Below are 20,853 nucleotides of genomic sequence, written 5' to 3' on the forward strand. Positions count from 1 at the left end.
ATAAAGGGGGGGAGCCCCTTCCTTGATGGTGGCCAGAGAAGGGCTTACCTGAAGGACAAAAGTGGGACTCAGGCCTACAAGGAAGAGAAAAGGGGAGGTGCTCCAGATGAGGGACTGGCACAGTCCAGGGGCTGGTGGGCACCCTGTGGGCTGTGCTTTTACACACATTTGTGGTGTTTCACAAAGGTGCCCTGACCCACTGAGACCATGTGGCATCTGAGTGTTAGGGTGGGTGTTTAAAGATTTTTTTTTTTAATTTGAAAGAGAAAGAGCATGAGTTGGGGGAGGGACAGAAGGAGAGCGACAAGCAGACTCTCCACTGAGCGCAGAGCCTGATGAGGCTTGATCCCAAGATCCTGAGACTGTGACCTGAGCTGAAATCAAGAGTTGGTGGCTCAACTGACTGAACCACCCAGGCTCTCCAGGGTGGGTATTTATTTATTTTAAAGATTTTACTTATTTATTCATGAGAGACACAGAGAGGGCAGAGACATAGGCAGAGGGAGGAGAAGCAGGCTCCATGCAAGGAGCCCAATGCGGGACTGGATCCCAGAACTCTGGGAACACGTCCTCAGCTGAAGGCAGATGCTCAACCACTGAGCCACCCAGGTGTCCCCCCAGGGTGGGTGTTTAAAACAAGGTCTGATTATGCCTTAGGCTGACATCAGCCTCCCTACCAGCATGTTCTTGCAGCCTTTGCCAACACCCTCAGCCACACATAAGCTGTGTCTGTCCACACTGGCCCGTCGCTGCCCTGGGTGTGGGGCATGGTGGCTAGTGGAGGTGCCTGGGCACGTGCTAGGCGAGGAGATGGCTGAGGTATGGCTGACTTCATGCTGCCCCAACACCCACAGCCCAAGCTGTGAGTCATGGGGCAGGGAAGGCTTCAGGATCCCCCTGGTGGGCCCCACCCAGGGCTCAGGCAGTCCAGGATGCCAAGGCAGCCACAGGCTGTAAGTGGACCTACCCACACCTCCTCTGCCTGTCCAGGACCAAATGTTCCTGAGGGAAGTAATGGATTCAGACCCCCACAATGCCACTGCCTGGCTGCATGACTTTGAACTTCACTGGGCCTTGCTCTCCTCATTTGCTGGATATGGATGTTGGTGTACGGGAAAGAGCAGATCTGGGATTAGAAACCACATCTGCTTGGTTCCAAAGCCCTTGCCAGACTGAGTGGCTTCTTGCAACAGGCCTCAGGGAAATGAGCAATCGAATCGTGGGAGTTTTATAAACTTTGGGACCCACTCTCAGAGATTCAGGTCTAATTGACCTGTGAGGCTCAGGCAGTGGTACATTTTAAGAGCTCCTCAGACAGTTTGAATAGGGCTGAGAAGGTTGAGACTGAAGCCCAGAGAATCTGAGTGACTGTCCCCATCCCTAGGGTCCTCTGGCCCTGTGCAGCTGCAGCTGGAGCCTCTGCACTCTGCCCTCTACGAGGAAAAACTGCAGTGAGCATGCATGGAGCCACAGCTAAGAGCAGGATTTTTTAAATCAGAGAGAGGTGGATTCCATCCTGGGTTGTTGCTTACAGGCTGTGTGATGTGGGGCAAGTCACCTCACCTCTCTGACCCTCAGGATATTCATCTATGAAAACACAGGTTATGTGAAGGCTAAATGAGACAGGGTAGGTAGGAGGGAGGTGCTCATTAAACAGGTTGCATTCCTCAGCAGAGACCTTCAATATAGACATTTATTGAGCACCAACTGAACCTGGTTCCTGTTTCCGGGGTTGCAGAGCTGGGATCAGACAGGGAGACCAACAGAGTCCATTCACTGGGCAAGACAGAGAGGGAGGTGCCGTAGCAGCAGCAATGCGGTGTGGGAGTGTGGATGCGGGAGCCCTAATCAGACTCAAGACACAGAAGGGTCTTGAAGTGTGCAGCCCAGGGGTGGTGGCATCAAGGGCCTCCTCTCTAGTCCCCTGGATTTGGGGAATGAGCATTTATTTACTACTTTATGCTTGCTAAATCTTTCACTTTTGTTAACTCACCTAAACTTCAAAACATGCCTTCAGAAAAAAAAAAAAAACATGCCTTCAGGGTGGGTAATACCCCTTTCATTTTCAGAAAAAAATTTAATCATGCATTTGAGAGAGAGAGTGAGAGAGAGCATATGAGCAGAAGGTGCAGAAGGAGAGGAAGAAGCAGACTGCCTGCTGAGCAGGGAGCTCCATTCGGGGCTTGATCCCAGGACCCGGGGACCATGACTTGAGCCAAAGGCAGATGCTTAACTGACTGACCCACCCAGGTGCTCCATCCCTCCATTTTAGAGATGGAGTTCAGAGAAGTAAAGAGACTGGTCCAGGCTCACATGAGGCCAGAATCCATTGAGAGAGTTTAGAGTTTAAATCTAGAGTGGAAGCTCATCCCATGGTCCCCAGCCCTAGTCGGATGGTCTTTTTGTGGGTCCGGGCCCACCCACTGGTCTGGTAGGAGCCCTGAGTTTTCATCCATGGTTCTGACTGCCTGGGCAGCCCCTGGTGAGTTCCCACATGAGTCTGCAGAGCTGAGCAGCCAGGGTCTGTTTCAAGGATCAATGCCTTTCTCCTGCCCTCACCCTCACCCCTGGCCCAAAGGTTGTAGCTATGTCGGACAAAGACACTCAGGGGTGGCATACAGCTCCTAGCCTGGGACTGCCAGGCCCTGCCTTGCCTCTGAGGCTAGCTCCCCAGGAAAGCTCCTAAGAATGGGAATACTCAGACTCAGGATGAAAGCCACTTCACTGAGTAGCAAGGCCTGGCCTGGCTCACCCCAGCCCCAGCCTCAGCTCACCCGTTGTCCTCAATGCCCTTGGCGCTCCTGTGCTCCTGTTCCCTTCCCATGTCTGGGTCTTTGCACAGATCCTTCCTACTTGGAGCACTCTTTCCTTCCCTGTTGACCTGTACACTCCTTCCTTCACACTCAGCTGTTCTCTTTAGTGCCCTTGACCTCCCACCAAGTCAAATATCTTTAGCACCAAGCACTTCTCTATGGAACTGATCACCGTTGCTAATTTGTTCCTGCCATCTTCTCCCTCCTCCCTGACCCACCTTCCCCCCACCTTGGCCCAGTCCAACGTCTTATGCTGTTCCTCCACCAGCTTTCTCTAGCTGGGAACCAACAAATTTGCATTACAAAATGTTTTTGTTTATAACCAGTATCTCTTCCATTTACAAAAATGCAATGAGGTAGCTGCACAGTATTAAAGCAAATATTATAAAAAGTGAATTGAAAAAGAGAGATTGAGGGGTGCCTGGGTGGCTCAGTCAGTTAAGCATCCAACTCTTGATTTCACTCAAGTCATGATCTCAGGGTTGTGAGATCAAGCCCTGAATGGGGCTCTCCACACTGGATGTAGAGCCTGTTTAGGATTCTCTCTCTCCCTGTCTCCTCTCTCTTTAAAAAAGTTTTTTTTTTTTTTAATAAAAAGGGAGATTGAAAGCCATTAGAACGAGATAAGGATGGGCAGCCCAGGTGGCTCAGTGGTTTAGCACCACCTTCAGCAGAGGGCGTGATCCTGGAGTGCTGGGATGGAGTCCCACATCGGGCTCCCTGCATGGAGCTTGCTTCTCCCTCTGCCTGTGTCTCTGCCTCATGAATAAATAAATAAAATCTTTAAAAAAAGAAAAGAAAGAGATAAGGAGAAATTTACCATGTGTCTGAGCTGAATTAGTTAATGAGGTGAATATATAACTTACCTAAGAGCTTCCTAGCAGACAGGGCAAATGAGGTAGCTGGTCTATTAGGTCTATTAGGTTGTAGTAGTCTGGTTCTGGGGTAACTTGGTTCTTTAAAAAATCCCCACATTCTTACTTCCTTAACTGACAGGAGCTGTGTATCAAAGTGCTGCTATTGGCAGGGAAGGCCTTTGAGGAAATGGTTTTCACTCTCTCTGCACTCCTGTCCCCTCTGGCAGTCTCCCTGTGTTCTTCTCATCTAATTCTCAGGCATTTCTTCTGCTTCGCTGCTCCAGCCTGGCCTACTTTCTCAGCTGTTTCCCTCTGGGCTCTGCAAAAATAGTGGATCTTCTATCAGTAGAGGTGTTCAGACTTGGGCCAGGTGACCTCAGGGGGGCCAGGGCGGTGGGACCTGCCAAGGAGATGCATAAACTGCAAAAGGGACTAGAATAGATCACTTTTCACATCTTGTTCAGGTCCAGCCTTCAGAGTCTGTGAATTTGTGCCCGGGTAACTGAGCCTCAACCCAGTTCAAATCCCATGACACCACTTAAAAGTCATCTTGGCTTAGTGACATGTCCCACTCAGCTTCGGGAGGAGTACTTAATGTAGAAAATGCTGGTGATACCACAAGGAATTGGGGGTGGGTTCAGTAGCACTGTGTGCCTTTGTTTATGTGTATCCCTACCTGATTACAAGCAGAAAGGTTTTGAAGCTGCTTATGGGGGAAGAAAAACCCAAAACAGGGGCACTGGGCTGGCTCAGTCAGTAGGGCATGTGACTCTTGATCTTGGGGTTATGGTTTTGAACCCCACATTGGGTATGGAGATTACTTAAAAACTAAATCTTAAAAACAAAAACAAGAACAAAAAACTCCCCAAACCCCAAACAAAACAATTACATTTACTAGAAGATTAAAATAGTTGACAAGCATCTCATCTCAGCATCCTCATTTGCAGGCTGTGTGACCTCAGGGAGGTTGCTTCATCAATCTGAGCCTTAGTTTCCTCATTAGTAGAATTGGATACTAGAAGTACCTACCCCCATTAGCTATTATAGAATTAAATACATTAATATGGAAGAGTATTTAGCGCAGTTCCTGGCATGTAGTAAGTAGGCAATATATGTTAGCAGTTATTATTATGTCATCTCATTTTTTTGTTTATAAAAATGTAATCTGGGAAAAGCTGCACCACTTTGAGGCTAGTCTCGGCCTCCTATTGGATTAAAAGCGCCAGGTCCTCCTCCCGAAAAAACACTGAAAAACAATTTTTTTTTTTTTTTGAAAAGCAATTTAGGGATGCCTGGGTGGCTCAGTCGGTTAAGCATCTGCCTTTGGCTCAGGTCATGATCCCAGGGTCCTGGGATTGAGCCCCACATCGGGCTCCTTGCTCAGCGGGAAACCTGCTTCTTTCTCTCCTGCTCCCCCTGCTTGTGCTGTCAAATAAATTTTTTTAAAAAGCAATTTAAATATGTATTCAATTCTTTCGAAAATGTTAGAGGAGATCTGATTTGTAATCTCTATTAAAAAAAAAAAAAAGATTTTGGGCAGCCCGGGTAGCTCAGCGGTTTAGTGTCGCCTTTGGCCCAGGACCTGATCCTGGAGAGACCTGGGATCGAGTCCCACGTTGGGCTCCCTGCGTGGAGCCTGCTTCTCCCTCTGCCTGTGTCTCTGCCTCTCTCTCTCTCTCTCTCTCTCTGTGTCTCTCATGAATAAATAAGTAAAATCTTTAAAGAAGAAAAAAAGATTTTATTTTAGAAAGAGAGAACGAGTTGTGAGAGGGGCAGAGAGAGGGAAGAGCAGATTCCCCATGGAGCAGAGAGCCCAGGACCCCAGAATCACTACATGAGTCGAAGGCAGACACTTAACCAACTGAGCCACCCAGGCACACCTCATTTATAATCTCAGTAAAGCTTGCTAACATTCACTTTCCTCCCTGTCTTTTCCGAGCCTTCCCTCTCTCCCTCTGCACAGCACAATGGGCCCCACATCTGTGTTCTGATTCCCTCAAATGCTCCCTCAAAGCCTAGCCTGTGCTAGTTCTCACCTCGCTGGCCCCTGCGCTAGCCTCTCCCTATCTCTTTCCAATCCAGCAACCTCTGCACCTGCTCTCCTAGCTTGTTTTCATCCCCTCCCTCCACCTGTTCCCCAGATCCGCAGGACGAAGCCAGGCTGCAGCTGCCTGACCTACAGTTTCCTTCCTCAAAGTAGGGGAAGTGTGGATGCTATGAACAGGTGGACAACATTTTTCCTTTCACAAAGTGGACGTGCATCAGTTTATACCGCTCCAGGCAGAATCACATCAAGGAGGTAGCAAGTGGTTAATATCAAAGGAGTGGGAAACGGGGGACTTTTTTCTATTGTATTCATTTCTGCATTATTTGCAGTATTTTAAAATGAGTGTGTATTTGTGAGATTTAAAATCAGAAAAACACAGTTTATTTTATTTTTGAAATTAAGTAGGGAAATCAGGGCAAAGGGAAAAAAATAGTAGAAAAAGTAAAGCAAACGCAGGGTTAATGTGAGTATCCCAAGTATATTCTGTTGGTCCTGTATTTTAATCATGTAAAGTACCTAGTAGGGGGCCCGGCACACACACATAAATAGCACCTATTGTTGGTAAGGTCTTAATGGACCTCCAATTCCTCGCTGAAACTCAAACTGCCCAGCTGAATTAGAGTAGCTGGTGGCCCACGGGGAAGAGGTCAGGCTGGGACATCCTTGTCCCCAGGCGACCTCTCTGCAGGGTTTGATGAGTCAAGAAATAGTCTAATTGGGTCCGACAAGCTCCGCCTGCCCCTTGCCCTGCCAGCATCCTAATGGGCTCCTTCCAACGTGTTCCTGACCCTATCCTCTCTGCTAGGCTGGTGTGTGCGCATCAGAAGTCTGTTCCTGGAGAGTTTGGTGTTCTCCCCGGGGAGCTCTAGACTGTCATTTCTGTTCAGTTATGGAAGAAGAAACCATAAAAATTTAAAAGCCCTCATAACGAGTCTCGTTCTGTCTGAGTGCCTGTGGGCTGTTCAGTTTGTCAGACTCCATTTGACTTGGTCCATGGTATCAATTAAAACACACACGCGCGAAATCAATCAACTGCTAAGGATTCTTTGAGCACCAACCATATACTAGACATCACTGAACTCTTTTCTGTACATGATGATGACTTTGACAAAGCAGAGAAAAATAATGCCAGTAGTGATCATTGCTATTTATTGGAGGCCTGTGTAATGTAAGCCTCTCCACAGATTCCAGGGCCTTCTTCTTGGACTCTGGTGAATCTTGAAGGCGAGATGACTAGAAACCACAGCCAGACTCAAATGCCCGGTACCCCTGAGACCCTCACTATCTGTGGCCTGGCCAGTCAGAACCCTTGGCCACAGTGATTGGCAGAGGAGCGGACACATGTCTCAGCAAGAGCTAATCAGACTCAGTTTGGGGAATTTTGTTGGAGCTCTTGAGAAAAGAGAGTCCTTATTTCCGTTGGAGTTACTGAGAGGCTAAGGTGCATGCCTGGTGCTGCTGGCAGCTGTCTTGTGATCATGAGGAAAGAGAATGAGGCCGGCAGAGAGGAAAACAGTCTTGAGACATGGGTAGTGACATTGAATCCTGACCGCCTCATCTGAGTTCCTCAGTGCAACCATGCCTAAAGCTCGTTCTATCTCTATATTCCGGTTTAAGTTGGGTTTTCTGCCAAGGTTTTGAGCCCTGATGCTCTGACTGAGCCATCCCGGTCCCCAGAGACCTGAATATTCGGAGGAAACCCCCTCACTATAGGAATCTGACAAGGGCAACGTGTTCTCCTGCCAGAAAACCACTCAGGTCTCTGTCGGAGAGCACAGGGAGCCCGTAAATGCCAATGGAGCAGCAAAATGCCAGCAAAGGAGCAAATCCCCTCTAGCTGTGCCTCCTTGGGGAAGTCACTTCCCCTCTCTGAACACTAATGTTTCTCACTCACAATGTAGGTAAGAATCATAACATCTACTGTATAGAATTGTTCCCAGAAGGCTGTTCAGAGGAGGTGAACTCTGGGGGTCCCTAAGGAGTTGGGGGTTAGGGCCAGAGTTCGCAGCAAACGTTGTTCCTTGTTCTCCCCTGGGCAGCATAAGACCAGAGACTGCCTCTCCTGGTGGAATGAAAAGGACTCAGCCACAACATGGGAGTCTTTTTTTTTTTTTCTTTTAAGATTTCATTTGTTTATTCATGAGACACACACACACACACACACACACAGAGGCAGAGACACAGGCAGAGGGAGAAGCAGGCTCCATGTAGGGAGCCCGATGTGGGACTTGATCCCGGGACTCCAGGATCACACCCTCCGCAGAAGGCAGGCGCTAAACCTGCCTGAGCCACCCAGGGATCCCCAGAGTCTTCATTTCTAGTCCTGGTTCCGCTACCCGCCCACCCACCCGGGGAGTGTGAATTGGGGCAAGCTCCTCCCTGCTGCCAATATGTTCCTTTCATAAGTGAGGAAGCCTTGACAGCTCTCTTCTGTTTTTCTTCACAGAGCCAGGATCACATCTTGTTCACTGCTGTTTCCCCACAGCTCAGCCCAGCTCCTGACTCGCTGATAGAGAATTTCAGAAGGCCCGTGGCGTGACTGAAGAAAATGTGGTCAGGATATGTGATCATTCTTTTCTGTTCTCGGAACATGTTGTTGGAATATAATATACAGGCTTACCTCATTTTATTGTGCTTCAAAGATACTGCGTTTGTTTTTCTTACAAATTGAAGGTTTGTGGTCATCCTGTGTTGAGCAAGTCTACAGGCGCCATCTTTCCAAAAGCATTTGTTTACCTTCTGTCTCTGTGCCCCATTTTGGTAATTCTCACAATATTTCAAACTTTTTCATTAATTAATTAATTAGTTTTAAAAGTAGGCTCTGTGCCCAGCATGGAGCCCAGCGTGGAGCCCAACGTGGGGCCCAAACTCACAACCCTGAGATCAAGACCTGAGCCAATATGGAGCTGGACACTCAGTCGACTGAGCCACCAGGTGCTCCTATATATTTTTTAAAGTTTTATGTATTTAAGTAATCTCTACACCCCACGTGGGGTTCCAGCTCATGATCAAGAGTCACATGCTCGGAGCAGCCCGGATGGCTCAGTGGTTTAGTGCCACCTTCGGTCCAGGGCGTGATCCTGGAGACCTGGGATTGAGTCCCACATCGTGCTCCCTGCTTGGAGCCTGCTTCTCCCTCTGCCTGTGTCTCTGTCTCTCTCTCTCTTTCTCTGTGTCTTGTGAATTAATAAATAAAATCTTAAAAAAAAAAAAAAAGAGTCAGATGTTCTTCTAACTGAGCCAGCCAGGTGCCCTAGTCTTTTTCATTGTTATGTCTGTGATGGTGAATTGTGATCAATGATCTTTGATGTTTGTTGTAATTGACTTGGGGCACCTGGCTGCTCTACTTGACCAGCCATTTCCCCATCCCTCTCCCTCTCCTTGGGCCTCCCTATTCCCTGAGACACAACAATATTGAAATTAGGCCAATTAACAAGCCTACAATGGCTTCTAAGTATGCAGGTGAAAAGAAAAGTCACACATCTCTTAATTTAAATGAAAAGCTAGAAACCCAGTAACTAATAATACAATACATATTAACCAAATTGAATTTAAATAAATAATTTTAGGGGATGCCTGGGTGGCTCATCGGTTGAGCATCTGCCTTTGGTTCAGGGCATGATCCTGGAGTCACAGGATTGAGTCCCACATGGGGTTCCCTGCATGGAGCCTGCTTTTCCCCTCTATGTCTCTGCCTCTTTCTGTGTGTCTCTCATGAATAAATAAATAAAATCTTAAAAAATAAAGAATTTTTAAAAATAAATAAAATAAAATAAAATAAAATAAAATAAAATAGCTAGAAATGATAAAGCTCAGTGAGGAAGGCATGTTGAAAGCTAAGATAGGCTGAAAGGTTGGCTTTTTGTACCAGTTAGCCAAGTTGTGAATGCAAAGGAAAAATTCTTGGAAGACATTAGAAGTGCTAGTGAACACACGAATGATGAGAAAGTGAAGCAGCCTTATTGCTGATAAGGAGAAAGGGTGAGTGGCCTGGATAGAAGATCAAACCAGCCATAGCATTCCTTAAGCCATAGCCTCACCCAGAGCTAAGTTCTCACACTCCTCGGGCCTATGAAGTCTGAGTGAGAGGAGGAAGTTGCAAAAGAAAAGTCTGAAGCTAACAAAGGTTGATTAATGAGATTTAAGGAAAGAAGACATCTCCATAGCATAAAGGTGCAAGGTGAAGCAAGTGCTGATGTAGAAGTTGCAGCAACCTTTCCAGAAGATCTAGCTAAGCTATTGAGAAAGGTGGCTACACTAAACAACAGATTTCAATGTAGATGAAACAGCCTTCTATTGGAAGAAGATGCCATGTAGGGCTTTCATAGCTAGAGAGGAAAAGTCAATGCCTGGTTTCAAAACTTCCAAGGATGGGTTGACTCTCCTGATAGGGGCTAATGCAGCTGGTGACTTGAAGTTGAAGCCGATGCTCATTTACCATTTTGAAAATCCTACATCCCTCAAGAATTATGTTAAATCTACTCTGCCTAACACTCTACAAAGGGAACAACAAAGCCTAGATAACAGCACATCTGTTTACAACACGCTTTGCTGAATATTTTACTTTATTTTTTATTTTATTTTTTTATGAATTCCTGAATATTTTAAAACCACTGCTGAGTCCTATTGCTCAAGGGGAAAACAACTATTCATTTCAAGATATTACTGCTCATTGATCCAAGAGCTTTGATGGAGATGTACCACAAGATTAATGCTGTTTTCATGACTGTAACATCCATTCTACAGCCCGTGGGTCAAGGAGTAATTTTGACTTTCAGGTCTTATTATTTAAGATTATTTAATGATATTTAATATACTTATTTGATATTTAAGATTATTCAATGATACTCAAATTATTTGGATCCATGCAAAGTAAATTGAAAACCGTCTGGAAAAGATTTGCTACTCTAGGTGCCATTAAGAACATTCATGATTCATAGGAAGAGGTCAAAATATCAACATTGGGGAGCCTGGGTGGCTCAGCGGTTTGGTGCCTGCCTTTGGCCCAGGGCATGATCCTGGGGACCCAGGATCAAGCCCCGAGTCAGGCTCCCTGCATGGCTTCAAGCTCCTCTGCCTGTGTCTCTGCCTCTCTTGTCTCTCCTGAATAAATAAATAAAATATTTAAAAAAAAAACAAAATATCAACATTTACAGGAGTTTGGAAGAAGCTGATTCCCACCCTCATGGGTGACTGTGAGGGGTTCAAGACTTCAGCGGAGCAAGTACTGCAGATGTGGTGTTAACAGCAAGAGGGAACAAGAAGCGGAGCCTGAAGATGGGACTGAATGACTGCAATCTCATGATAAAACTTCAACAAATGAGACATTGTTTCTTATGGGTGAGTAAAGAAAGTGGTTTCTGGAGATGGAATCTACTCCTGGTCAAGGTGCTGGGAAGATTGTTGGAAAGATAACAAAGGATTTAGAATAGTACAGAAATAGGGACACCTGGGTGGCTCAGTCAGTTAAGTGTCTGCCTTTGGCTTGGGTCATAATTTCAGGGTCCTCGGATCTAGCCCCACATCACATAGCATCAGGCTCCCTTCTCAGCAAGGGCCTGCTTTTCCTTCTTCCTTGACCCCTTGCTCGTGTTCTCTCTCTCTCTCTCTCTGTCAAATAAATAAAAATTTAGAACAGTACAGAAATATTATTTGGTTGATAAAGCAGTGGCAGGTTTGAAAGGACTGACTCCAATTTTTCTTTAAAGATTTCGTTTACTTTCTTGAGAGAGAGTGAGAGAAAGAGCCCACAGGGAGAGGGAGCAGCAGACCCCTGCTGAGCAGGGAGGCCAATGCAGGCTCAATCCCAGGACCCTGAGATTGTGACCTGAGCCAAAGGCAGACATTAAATCCTTAAATCCACTGAGCCACTCAGACGCCCCTGACTCCAATGTTGGAAGAAATTCTACTGTGGGTAAAATGCTATCTATCAGCATCGCATGCTACAAAGAAATCGTTCATTAAAGGAAGAACTGATCAATGTGGTACACTTCACCATTATCTTATTTTAAGAAATCACCACAGCCACCCCAGCCTTCAGCACCCACCACCCTGATCTTTTGGTAGCTGTAGACATTGAGGAAAAACCCTCCACCAGCAAAAGACTACTACTTGCTGAAAGCTCAGATAATGGTTAGCATTTTCTGACAATAAAGTACCTTTTTTTTTTTTTTAAATTGGCTCCATGCCCAGCGTGGAGCCCAACAATACAGGGCTTGAACTCATGACCCTGAGATCAAGACCTGAGCTGAGATCAAGAGTCAGATGCTTAACCAACTGAGCCACCTGGGTATCCCAAAAGTATCTTTTTAAAATTTACTTTAAAAAAAAGATTTTTTAAAAATTTATTTGATCTCTCAAATATTTGATCCCTGGGTGGCGCAGCAGTTTGGCGCCTGCCTTTGGCCCAGGGCACGATCCTGGAGACCTGGGATCGAATCCCACGTCGGGCTCCTGGTGCATGGAGCCTGCTTCTCCCTCTGCCTGTGTCTCTGCCTCTCTCTCTCTCTCTCTCACTGCGTGCCTATCATAAAAAAAAATTTTATTTGAGAGAGAGAGAGTACGAGCTGGGGGAGGAGCAGAGGGAGAGGGACAAGTAGACTCTTGCTGAGTACAGAGCCTGATGTGGGGCTCCACCCAGGGTTCAGTCTCATGACTGAGATCATGACCTGAGCCAAAACCAAGAGTTGGTGGCTTCACTGGCTAAGCCACCCAGGTGCCCACCCCAAAAGTATCTTTTAATGAAGGTACATACACTGGGTTCTTTTTTTTTTTAAGATATAATGCTGTTGAACACTTAATAGACTATAGTATAAACATAACTTTTATATGTACTAGGAAACCAACAAATTCACATCAGTACAGGGAGGGGGGCAGGAATTACAAATCCCATTTTACAGAGAAGATTGAGGTCCAGAGAAGAGGAGGAAATCCCCCACATCCCACTACTGCTAAGTGGACCCAGCATAAGTGGGTTCCGTTTTTGTGTCTGCCTGGATCTTAGAATGTTCTTCCCAGTATCAGGCTACAATTCCCAGGAAGACATTTGGCCAGGAATCTGAAACTAGCCCAGGCCAAGGCAGCTGATGATGACACGTTACCTGACCTCGGGGATGGAGGAGACAGTGTCAACGACAGAGAAGATCTGGTCACCTTTAGGGCAAGGTCCAACCCTCTCCTGTCTACCCTGCTTCCTGTCTGCTATTTTGTGACTTTTGACTGGTGACCCTCCTACACATGTCTTTCTCTCCACATTAGGAAATTCAGAGTGCTGTTGAATGGCAAGGAGGAGATTTATTTCCACAGAGGCCCTGGCTGCCTCTAGGTTGCCACACACACTGCCCAGGAACAGATGGTGCCCTTTGGAACATGGCACTGTATGCTAGACCTTCTCTCTTCTGCACACCCAGAGTCAGCTCCTGAGCAGGGGTTGCTATAAGCTGTTCCTGCTCCCCATCCTGGCAGTAAGTGCCCTGTCTCCCAGAATCCACTTCTCCCCGGCCCATTCAACTCCCTTACCCCCAATCCCACGCTGGTAGGCAGGATTTCCCACATCATTCCTTTTTTATTTTTTTTATGAGTTTATTTATTCATGAGAGAGAGAGAGAGAAAGAGAGAGAGGCAGAGACACAGGCAGAGGGAGAAGCAGGCTCCCTGTGGGGAGCCCAGATGTGGGGCTTGATCCCAGGACCCCGGATCATGACCTGATGACCCAAAGGCAACCACTGAGCCACCCAGGCATCCCCATATCATTCCTTTTGCCTTATGAACGCTTACACCTCCTTTAAAGCCCAAACTCCATCTCCTGCAAGGAGGGCTTCTTCTCTCCCGAACATACACTCATTATGCCTCTTGACCTCGTTGGGGTCTCTTTCTCCGCACGACACAAATATAAGTGATCACAAGTCACACAAATAAAACACGTCCATCACACGCACAAGTGTTTCCTGTCTTTCTCACAACCTAGGCTACCCCCCAGTGTACCAAACCACAGCCATGCCCCCCGGGGGTGCGTGCACCTGCACAAGCACACCACGGGGGTTTGCTCTCTGTTGCAGGGGCACAAGGTCTCTTCCTGCCACACGGACATGCATGCACGACAGGCCCATAACGCACAGGTCACAGGTCGTACAAATACAGACAACACGCCCTTGCTGCCTCCCCCCCTCCCCGCTTCACTCCCTTTTACACAAGACACGGCAGAGACAGTTTCTCCTCTGGACGCGGAACGCGCAGGCACGGGGAGAGCGGGTCCTTCTCTGCTTCCCTCCCGCCGCCTTCCCCTGCCGTCACACACACACACACACACACACACACACACACACACACACACACGCACACACACGCACATGAACACGCGCAGCTGCAGCGCCCTGGGTCACACTCCAGAGCAGGCGCCAGGCAGGAGACAAAGGTCGCGGAGGCTCCCGGCGCCGCACACCCGACGCAGCCGAGCCGCTCCCCGGGCTCCGCCTGCCCCCGCAGCCGAGCTCGCCGAGGTCGGGACCCCGCGCCCCCCCGCCCCGGGCCCCGCCCGCGCCGGCCGCGGGGTCCTCACGCTCCGCGCTCCAGGCTCCAGCCCGGCGCGCCGGGGGTTAAGGAGGCGCGGGGGGGCGGGGCCGAGCCCGGGCTCGGAGCCTGATTGGCTGCGCGGCCCGGCCCCCGCGCCCCGCCATTGGCCGCTCGGCGGCCCCGCCTCCCCGGGACCAGGCGCCGGAGCCGCGCTCGCCCGCGGGGAGCCGAGCGCGCGGCCGGGGAGCTGCCGAGCCGTCCGAGGAGCGCGGCCGGAGGCGGGAGCCGGGAGCCGGGAGCCGGGAGCCGGGAGCCGGGGGCCGGGGGCCGGGAGCCGGGGGCCGGAACTATGGTGAGTTCTACGGGAGCCTCGGCGGGGCTCGCGGAGGGCCGGGCGCGGGCTGCGGCTCTCGCTCGGGGGGCGCGCGGGCGGGCTCGGAGGGCCGGGCGGCGCCGCCTGGGTCGGCTCGGGGGCGGCCGCGCCGAGCTCGCTTCTGGGCAGCTGGCCGCGGCCGGGTTTGGAGGGCTCGGGGTGCCGATTCGTCTCGGGGACAGTTGGTGCAGTTCTGGTCTGGGGCGTCCGGAAGTCCTAGCGGGGAGCGGAGCCCCCGGGCGTCCGGGCTGGGTCCGGTACCGGGGTCGGGGCGACTGCGGCGCGGCTGGATCCACCTGCACCTGAATGTCCCGCGACGCCGAGCTCGGGCTGGGGCTGGGCTGGGCTGGGGCTGGGGCTGGGCTGCGGCTGGGCTGGGGCTGGGCTGGGGCTGGGCTGGGGCTGGCGCACCGTGGGTGGCCGAGCCTCGCGCACTCTGAGAGCCCCGTGGAAGTCGAGGCACTCGGGGACTGCCTAAGGAGCCGAGAGTGGAGGCAGCTAGGTTGGCGCCTGTCAGAGACCGGGGAGCACCTGGGGACCCTGCTTTCAGTGATCCGGTCTCCCCAGCATCTCCCAGCAATGGTCCTCAGGAGGGGACTGCCCAGGGCGTTGGTCAGAGACATCAGGGAAAAGGGACTTGGCAGAGGGATTTCATGGGGTTTCAGGAGCCCCGGGAAAGAAACCCATTTGGTCGAGGCTGGGCTTGTTTGGGGGCTGTTTTAGGGAGGGGTGTTGTCTCTGGAGGGAAAGCATGGACCTTGCGGGTGATCTCCCCAGGGCCTCATGATCGCTTCTGCATCATGGGGGTGGAAGCCACCTATTTCTCTTTGCTTTCTTTCCCCTGGAGGAGACTTTCTGGTCCTCTCACCTAGTCCTGTTCTGTGCCCTGTGACGGGTGTACAAGTCACCACATAGGGCACGTGCCAGTGATGATGGCTGCCAGTCCCAGGGACACAGCCACCTCCATTTCTCTGTGATGATGCTGTCAAACCTGAAGGGGCCCAGGCAGGGGCAAGATGGGACCCCTGTAGGCATGAAGAGTCCCCCAGTGCTGCCCCGGGACCAACCTCTGCCCTTCCCAGAGCTGGAATCCCCTTACCAAATCCCTTTTCCCTCCTCTCTCCTATCACCTCCAATATCTGCTCCCCTTCTGCCATCCCTTGCCTGTCAGGTCATTAATAATGAAATTGTGTCTTAGAGACTATCTTGGGCCTATCCTACCTCCTTGGTCAGGAATCTCCCCTGGAATGCTCCACTTGGACAGTTCCAGTGGCAGGGAGCTCACACCATGTGGCCTGGCCCTTGATGTAAGATCTTAGCATATGAGCAAAAGGGGGTGAGACCTTGATGTCATATCTTTCACTCTGCCTCCAAACCCACCCAGACCTAAGTTACTTAGAAAGAGAACTTTTTCCTCCTTAGAAACCACCAAAGAGAGAGAGGGCACCTTGCCTCGGAGATACTTTTCTAAGGCTTACAACCTCAGAAACCTTCCAGGCTTCAGCATCAAACAGATTGAGGTTTGAAGCCTGGCTCTCCCACTTGCCCACAGGGACTTGGGTCAAGTCGAACCCTCACCTCTGACCATCAGTTTCTTCATCTGTGAGAAGAGATGAAAGGTCTTGGTTACACAGGTGGTGTGGGAATTCGGGGAGCTAACCCAGTGAGAGTGCTTGCTCAAATACAGCTTTATTTCCTTTCTTGTACAACCTCAGGCTCAAATTGGGAAGTTCTGTGTGACATCTAACCGATTTGCTAGTCGGGAAGAAGGGTTACAGGACGTCATGACAGGAGAAGAAGGGGACAGTGATACTTAGAGAATCATTACTATGTCCATCATTCAGCGAAGATTTGTTGAACACTTACTCTATGCCCTAAGCTAAGGAGGAAAAACTGTCATAAACACTGTTAGGGGAGCCACTGCCAGTCCAAAGCTGTCTGTAAGGATCCCCAGGCTAGATGCTGTATCTTTGGGAGAGGCAGGTTATCAGGCCAGGCAAGGACTTCCTCCTGGCTGGAGAGATGAGAGAAAGCTTCATTGAGCAGGTGACATCTGAATTGGAAAGAACTTCCAGGTGGGGGAACCTCTGTGTACAGAGGCCCAGGGACATGAGAGCAAGGAGCAATGCTCTCGGAAAAGCCAGAATGGGGCTTGCCTGGCACCTGAGCATGAGAGAGCCAAAAAAGAGGAGAGAAGGGGAGCAAGGGACATGGCTAGGGCCAGATGACCTGATGCTTAGGCTGAGGAGCTGGAGCTCCACTGTGGATTATCGACTCACCATGTGTGGGGCCAGGGGTGGAGGCTGACGTCAGGCCTGCTTGGCCCCTGTCATTTTGGTTTCCCCTAAACACTAGTCCCTGTGCTCATTCCTGAGGTGGGGGCGATTCAGGGTTACTAAAGAGTTTATTTCTTGGATCTCCTGTTCCACGGGTTTTAAACAAATCCTGTGTTCCCTCCAACATGGCCAAGTTTGCCCTGGTCCCCAGGGTCCTAATGGGGCTCTTTTGGAGAGCGGGTGGAGAGAGGGGACAAGTGTTCCCTCTTGTCCTGGCTCAGTGTCCTGAATGGTCCTCAGCTCCCCACCCAGGGTGGTGGTGGGATGTCAGCACAGTTCTTAAGGCCTCCAGTGGACCCCCCAGTACAGGCTTGGGGTGAGGGTTTTCAGGGGGCTTTTTATATCTCCTGTCTTCGCTTGTCCTCATATCACCCAGCAACAGGCAGAGAGAGGTGAAGGAGATTGCCCTGGGTCACACAGCAAGATACGGTCAGAGCAGGCACAGGCCTCCTGTATGTTTAGAGGGTTATCAGGCAGACAGGTTGGGAGAAAGGAGGCCCAACCCAGTGTTCCCAGTCTGCTGTTGTGGCCTCTTGAGAATGTTCCTCCACATTCCAATGTAGGGACTGAGCTTAAAGCCATGGCTGAGGGCTGGGAATCATAAGTGTAAGTGGCTGAGTTGAGGACAGCGTCCACTGCCTAGGTTTGAACCCCAGATGTACCACCAGCTTGCTATATGACGTTGGGTCAACTCTTCCCCCTCTCTGCACCTCCTTTCCTACCAAGTGGGGCAGATTTGCATCCTTTGCAAGATGTCATGAGGATACAATCTAGGCTACAATGTAGAAGTGCTTAAGAACTTGAGGAAGGGTGTTGCGATTTGAAGATGGGAGGGCAGCCACATACCCCCTGCACCAGTCCAGTAGGACTCGCTCTGGCTTCCCGGAGCCCGGCAGTACCTTTCCCTCTAAGGCCAGCATCTATGCTGATAGCTGGGTCACTCAGTGTTCCTGACATTGCTTAGTTTTTTGGTAAACAGGCATATTGTTAATTGTTGTTAAAGACTAAATAGATTGTTTCCTAGACAGAATCGGAGAGACCAGGCCCTGTTGGGAGCAAAAAGATTTGAGGAGTGAGAAGACTGCATACAACGTGGGTTCAGCAGAAAGTTTCAGGCATTAGCCATGACATAACCCGCTTGGCTAAAGTCCACGCTTTGATGGCTACAGCAAGGGAGGAGCCATCAGCAAATGTTTATGACTTTTTGTGTTTCCACTCCATTTTTTTCTTTTTAGTTGACTAGGTAAGCACGCTGCCACAGTCAAAGTGCTGTGCTCATTTGTTCATTCAGCAAACAAGTCTGCCCGGCACAATACCAGGTGTTGGGGCTGCAGTCAGTGTCAAACAGGCCGCTAGGTCTCTCTTCCACAGTCTGGCGGACAGGCAGATAAGGAGCAGGAAATGAGAAGTGCAACTGCTGTTGCCAAGGAGACAGGTGGGGTGCTAGAGAGCAGATAGGGGAACCTCACCTGGGGATCAGACAAGGTTCCCTGAGGATGTGGCATTAAAGCCATAGTCTAAAGAATGAATGGTCTAAGGAATGAATGGGTTCCAGGCAGAGGGAGCAGTATGTGCAAGATGGGACGAAACGTTCAGGAATTACTTTGTCTGGAGGCTAAGAAGATGATGCTTGGGAGGTGACCCTGGCAGGTGCCTGCAGGGAGGGGCTTGTTAAAGGTTTGGGGCTTAGGATGCTTGGGTGGCTCAGCGGTTGAGCCTCTTCCTTCGGTTCAGGGTGTGATCAGGGGCCCTGAGATGGGAGTCCCACGTCGGGCTCCCTGCATGGAGCCTGCTTCTCCCTCTGCCTGTGTCTCTCCCTCTCTCTCTCTCTCTGTCTCTCATGAATAAATAAAATATTTTTAAAAGGATTTGGAGGTCAATCCTAAGGACAGTGGGGAGCCACTCTGGAGTTCAGAATGAAGGGAGTGATGTGTTCAAAGTTGTGTTTTGAGACATTCTACAGGCTCCTTTGGGGTAGGAGGAGTGAGGCTGGGAGCCAGAAAACCAGTTAGGAAGCAGGTAGAGTGGCCCTAGGAGAGACACTGGTGTTCTAGACACTAGTTACTGCCCCTCTACCCCACCACATATCCCCATAATGCTGCCCAGAATGGGCAGTGGAGAGAGGGGAGGCTGTGGCCCTGGAGGTTGCACAAAGCCCCTTCCCCTGTAGACGTTGACCATCCTCTCCACATCCTTTCATACAAACAACCAGTATGGCTCCTCGCCTCAAAGAGTTTTGATCTGATAGGGAAGGACAAATTTCAAAATGCTCTAAAACAAAGTAGAATATGGTAGTGCCAGTCTGGGGATATAGCTCTAGGGTCACCCTGGCCATGAGTATGTATCAGGGAAGGCTTCCCAGAAGAGGTGGCATTTGTGCTTCTACAGTGAGTGGAATGGAATGCTTCCTAAGAGCCACATTTTAGAGAAATGAAAATAAGGAGATATTCTCCTGTCCTTAAAGAGTTATAGTCCGGGGGGAGGGTGGTGAGGTTTAATGAACAACCAGTGCTGATTGAACCCCACTATCAGTGAGTGGCACTAGGGGTCTAGGGCCTCGGAGTTTTGCCTTTTTCCCAGGGGCCCCCAAGGGCAAGGGTGACAGAAATATCCACAGGCCTATCTTGGCTCATTGACAGGCCTTGGAACAGCTCCCTCCTCCCCACAGAGATCTGGGGTGGGGTAGATGTAAACAGAGGAAGAAGTTTCTGGAGAACATTCAGGAAATTAGCTGAGGGAGGGTCTAACTTCAGTTCTCAGAGACAGAGAGGGGGCCCTGGCTGCTAGATCTTAAGCCTGTTCGAGTGCTTGTGTTCTAACCATCTGATTCACCTCCCCCATTTCATAGGTGGGAAGACTGAGGGGGCAAAATGAGGATCTACCATGTGCCTGGCACTTAAATGTAAACCTCTCTGACCTTCACGTGAACCCCACGAAGTAGATTTATCCCCATCATAGAGCTGTGGAAGCCGACACTCAAAGATCACATAGGGAATTAGGGACTGGACCCAGGCAGCGGCCTCCTCATTCCTCAAGATTCTGGCTTCGGTCCCAAGCTGCCACCCACTTCTGCAGAAATTCTGCCTTCCCAGGAAAGCCCCCTGGGGACAGGGATGGGACCGTCTGGCAGCGGCCAGAGGCATGGGGAGCTAACTGGGGCTGAAATGTTGTTATTTATCTTTCACCTTTGCACAGTGCACAGCGCTTGACAGTTTCCCGAGCCCTTTCCTCCCCATTCACCGACCATTCTTGGGTCTCACTGCCAATCACTGGCAGAGCTAGGACTGAAACCCAGGCCTGTGACTCCCAGTTCAGACGCCCTCTCCCTGGCTCCTGCCCTTGCCCTGTGGGCCGCAGCCCAGGCGGTGGCAGCCCCCGACTGGAGATGTCCCGGGCTTCCTGCCCACCTGCCTCTGGGACCAGGGGGAGCAGCCTTGGCCCCTAGGCCTCCTCCCCCTCGTTCTCCTCCCAACAAGCCCCTTTTCCTCCTTGGCGGGCGGGTGTGAGGCTGCAGCCAGGAGGAGTAGGGTTACAGTGTAAACACCATCATGTCAATATTTACCTCTGCCTGGGACCAGGCCTCCCTGCTTCCCACACGTGGCCCATCCAGGTGCACGTGGCCTGTTCCGAGGCTCTGGTCATGGAAAGCCAGGCCAAGGCTAGAGATGTGGCTTCCGGGCCAAGCCCCGCCCCTAACTTTTTGAGTGGCCCTGTGTACGAGAGTCTCCCTTCCTGGGCCTTAGTTGTGCCATCTGTAACCCCGTGTGGCTGGGACGGACCTAGTCAGGGGGCGCTTTCGGCAACAATGTGCAGGGTCGCGGGCATAATGCACTGGTCTGGAAGCTGGGAGGACCTGGGTTTGAATCCCCCTGCCACCACTTCTCCTCTGTGAGGCTGAGCGAAGTCCCTTAACCCT

General features: G+C 50.3%; 1 protein-coding gene across 1 annotated transcript in view; it reads left to right on the forward strand.

The window, feature by feature from the left end:
• Positions 1–14,430: 14,430 nt before the first annotated feature.
• Positions 14,431–20,853, forward strand: part of ECE1 (endothelin converting enzyme 1) — a 115,530-nt gene continuing 109,107 nt past the window's right edge. The window contains exon 1 of the mRNA XM_025448247.3: positions 14,431–14,580. Coding sequence (XP_025304032.3) covers positions 14,578–14,580 — 3 coding nt within the window. The 5' untranslated portion in view covers positions 14,431–14,577. The remainder of the gene's footprint in view (positions 14,581–20,853) is intronic.

This window comes from Canis lupus, chromosome 2 (assembly GCF_003254725.2).
Source record: "Canis lupus dingo isolate Sandy chromosome 2, ASM325472v2, whole genome shotgun sequence".
NCBI lineage: Eukaryota > Metazoa > Chordata > Mammalia > Carnivora > Canidae > Canis > Canis lupus.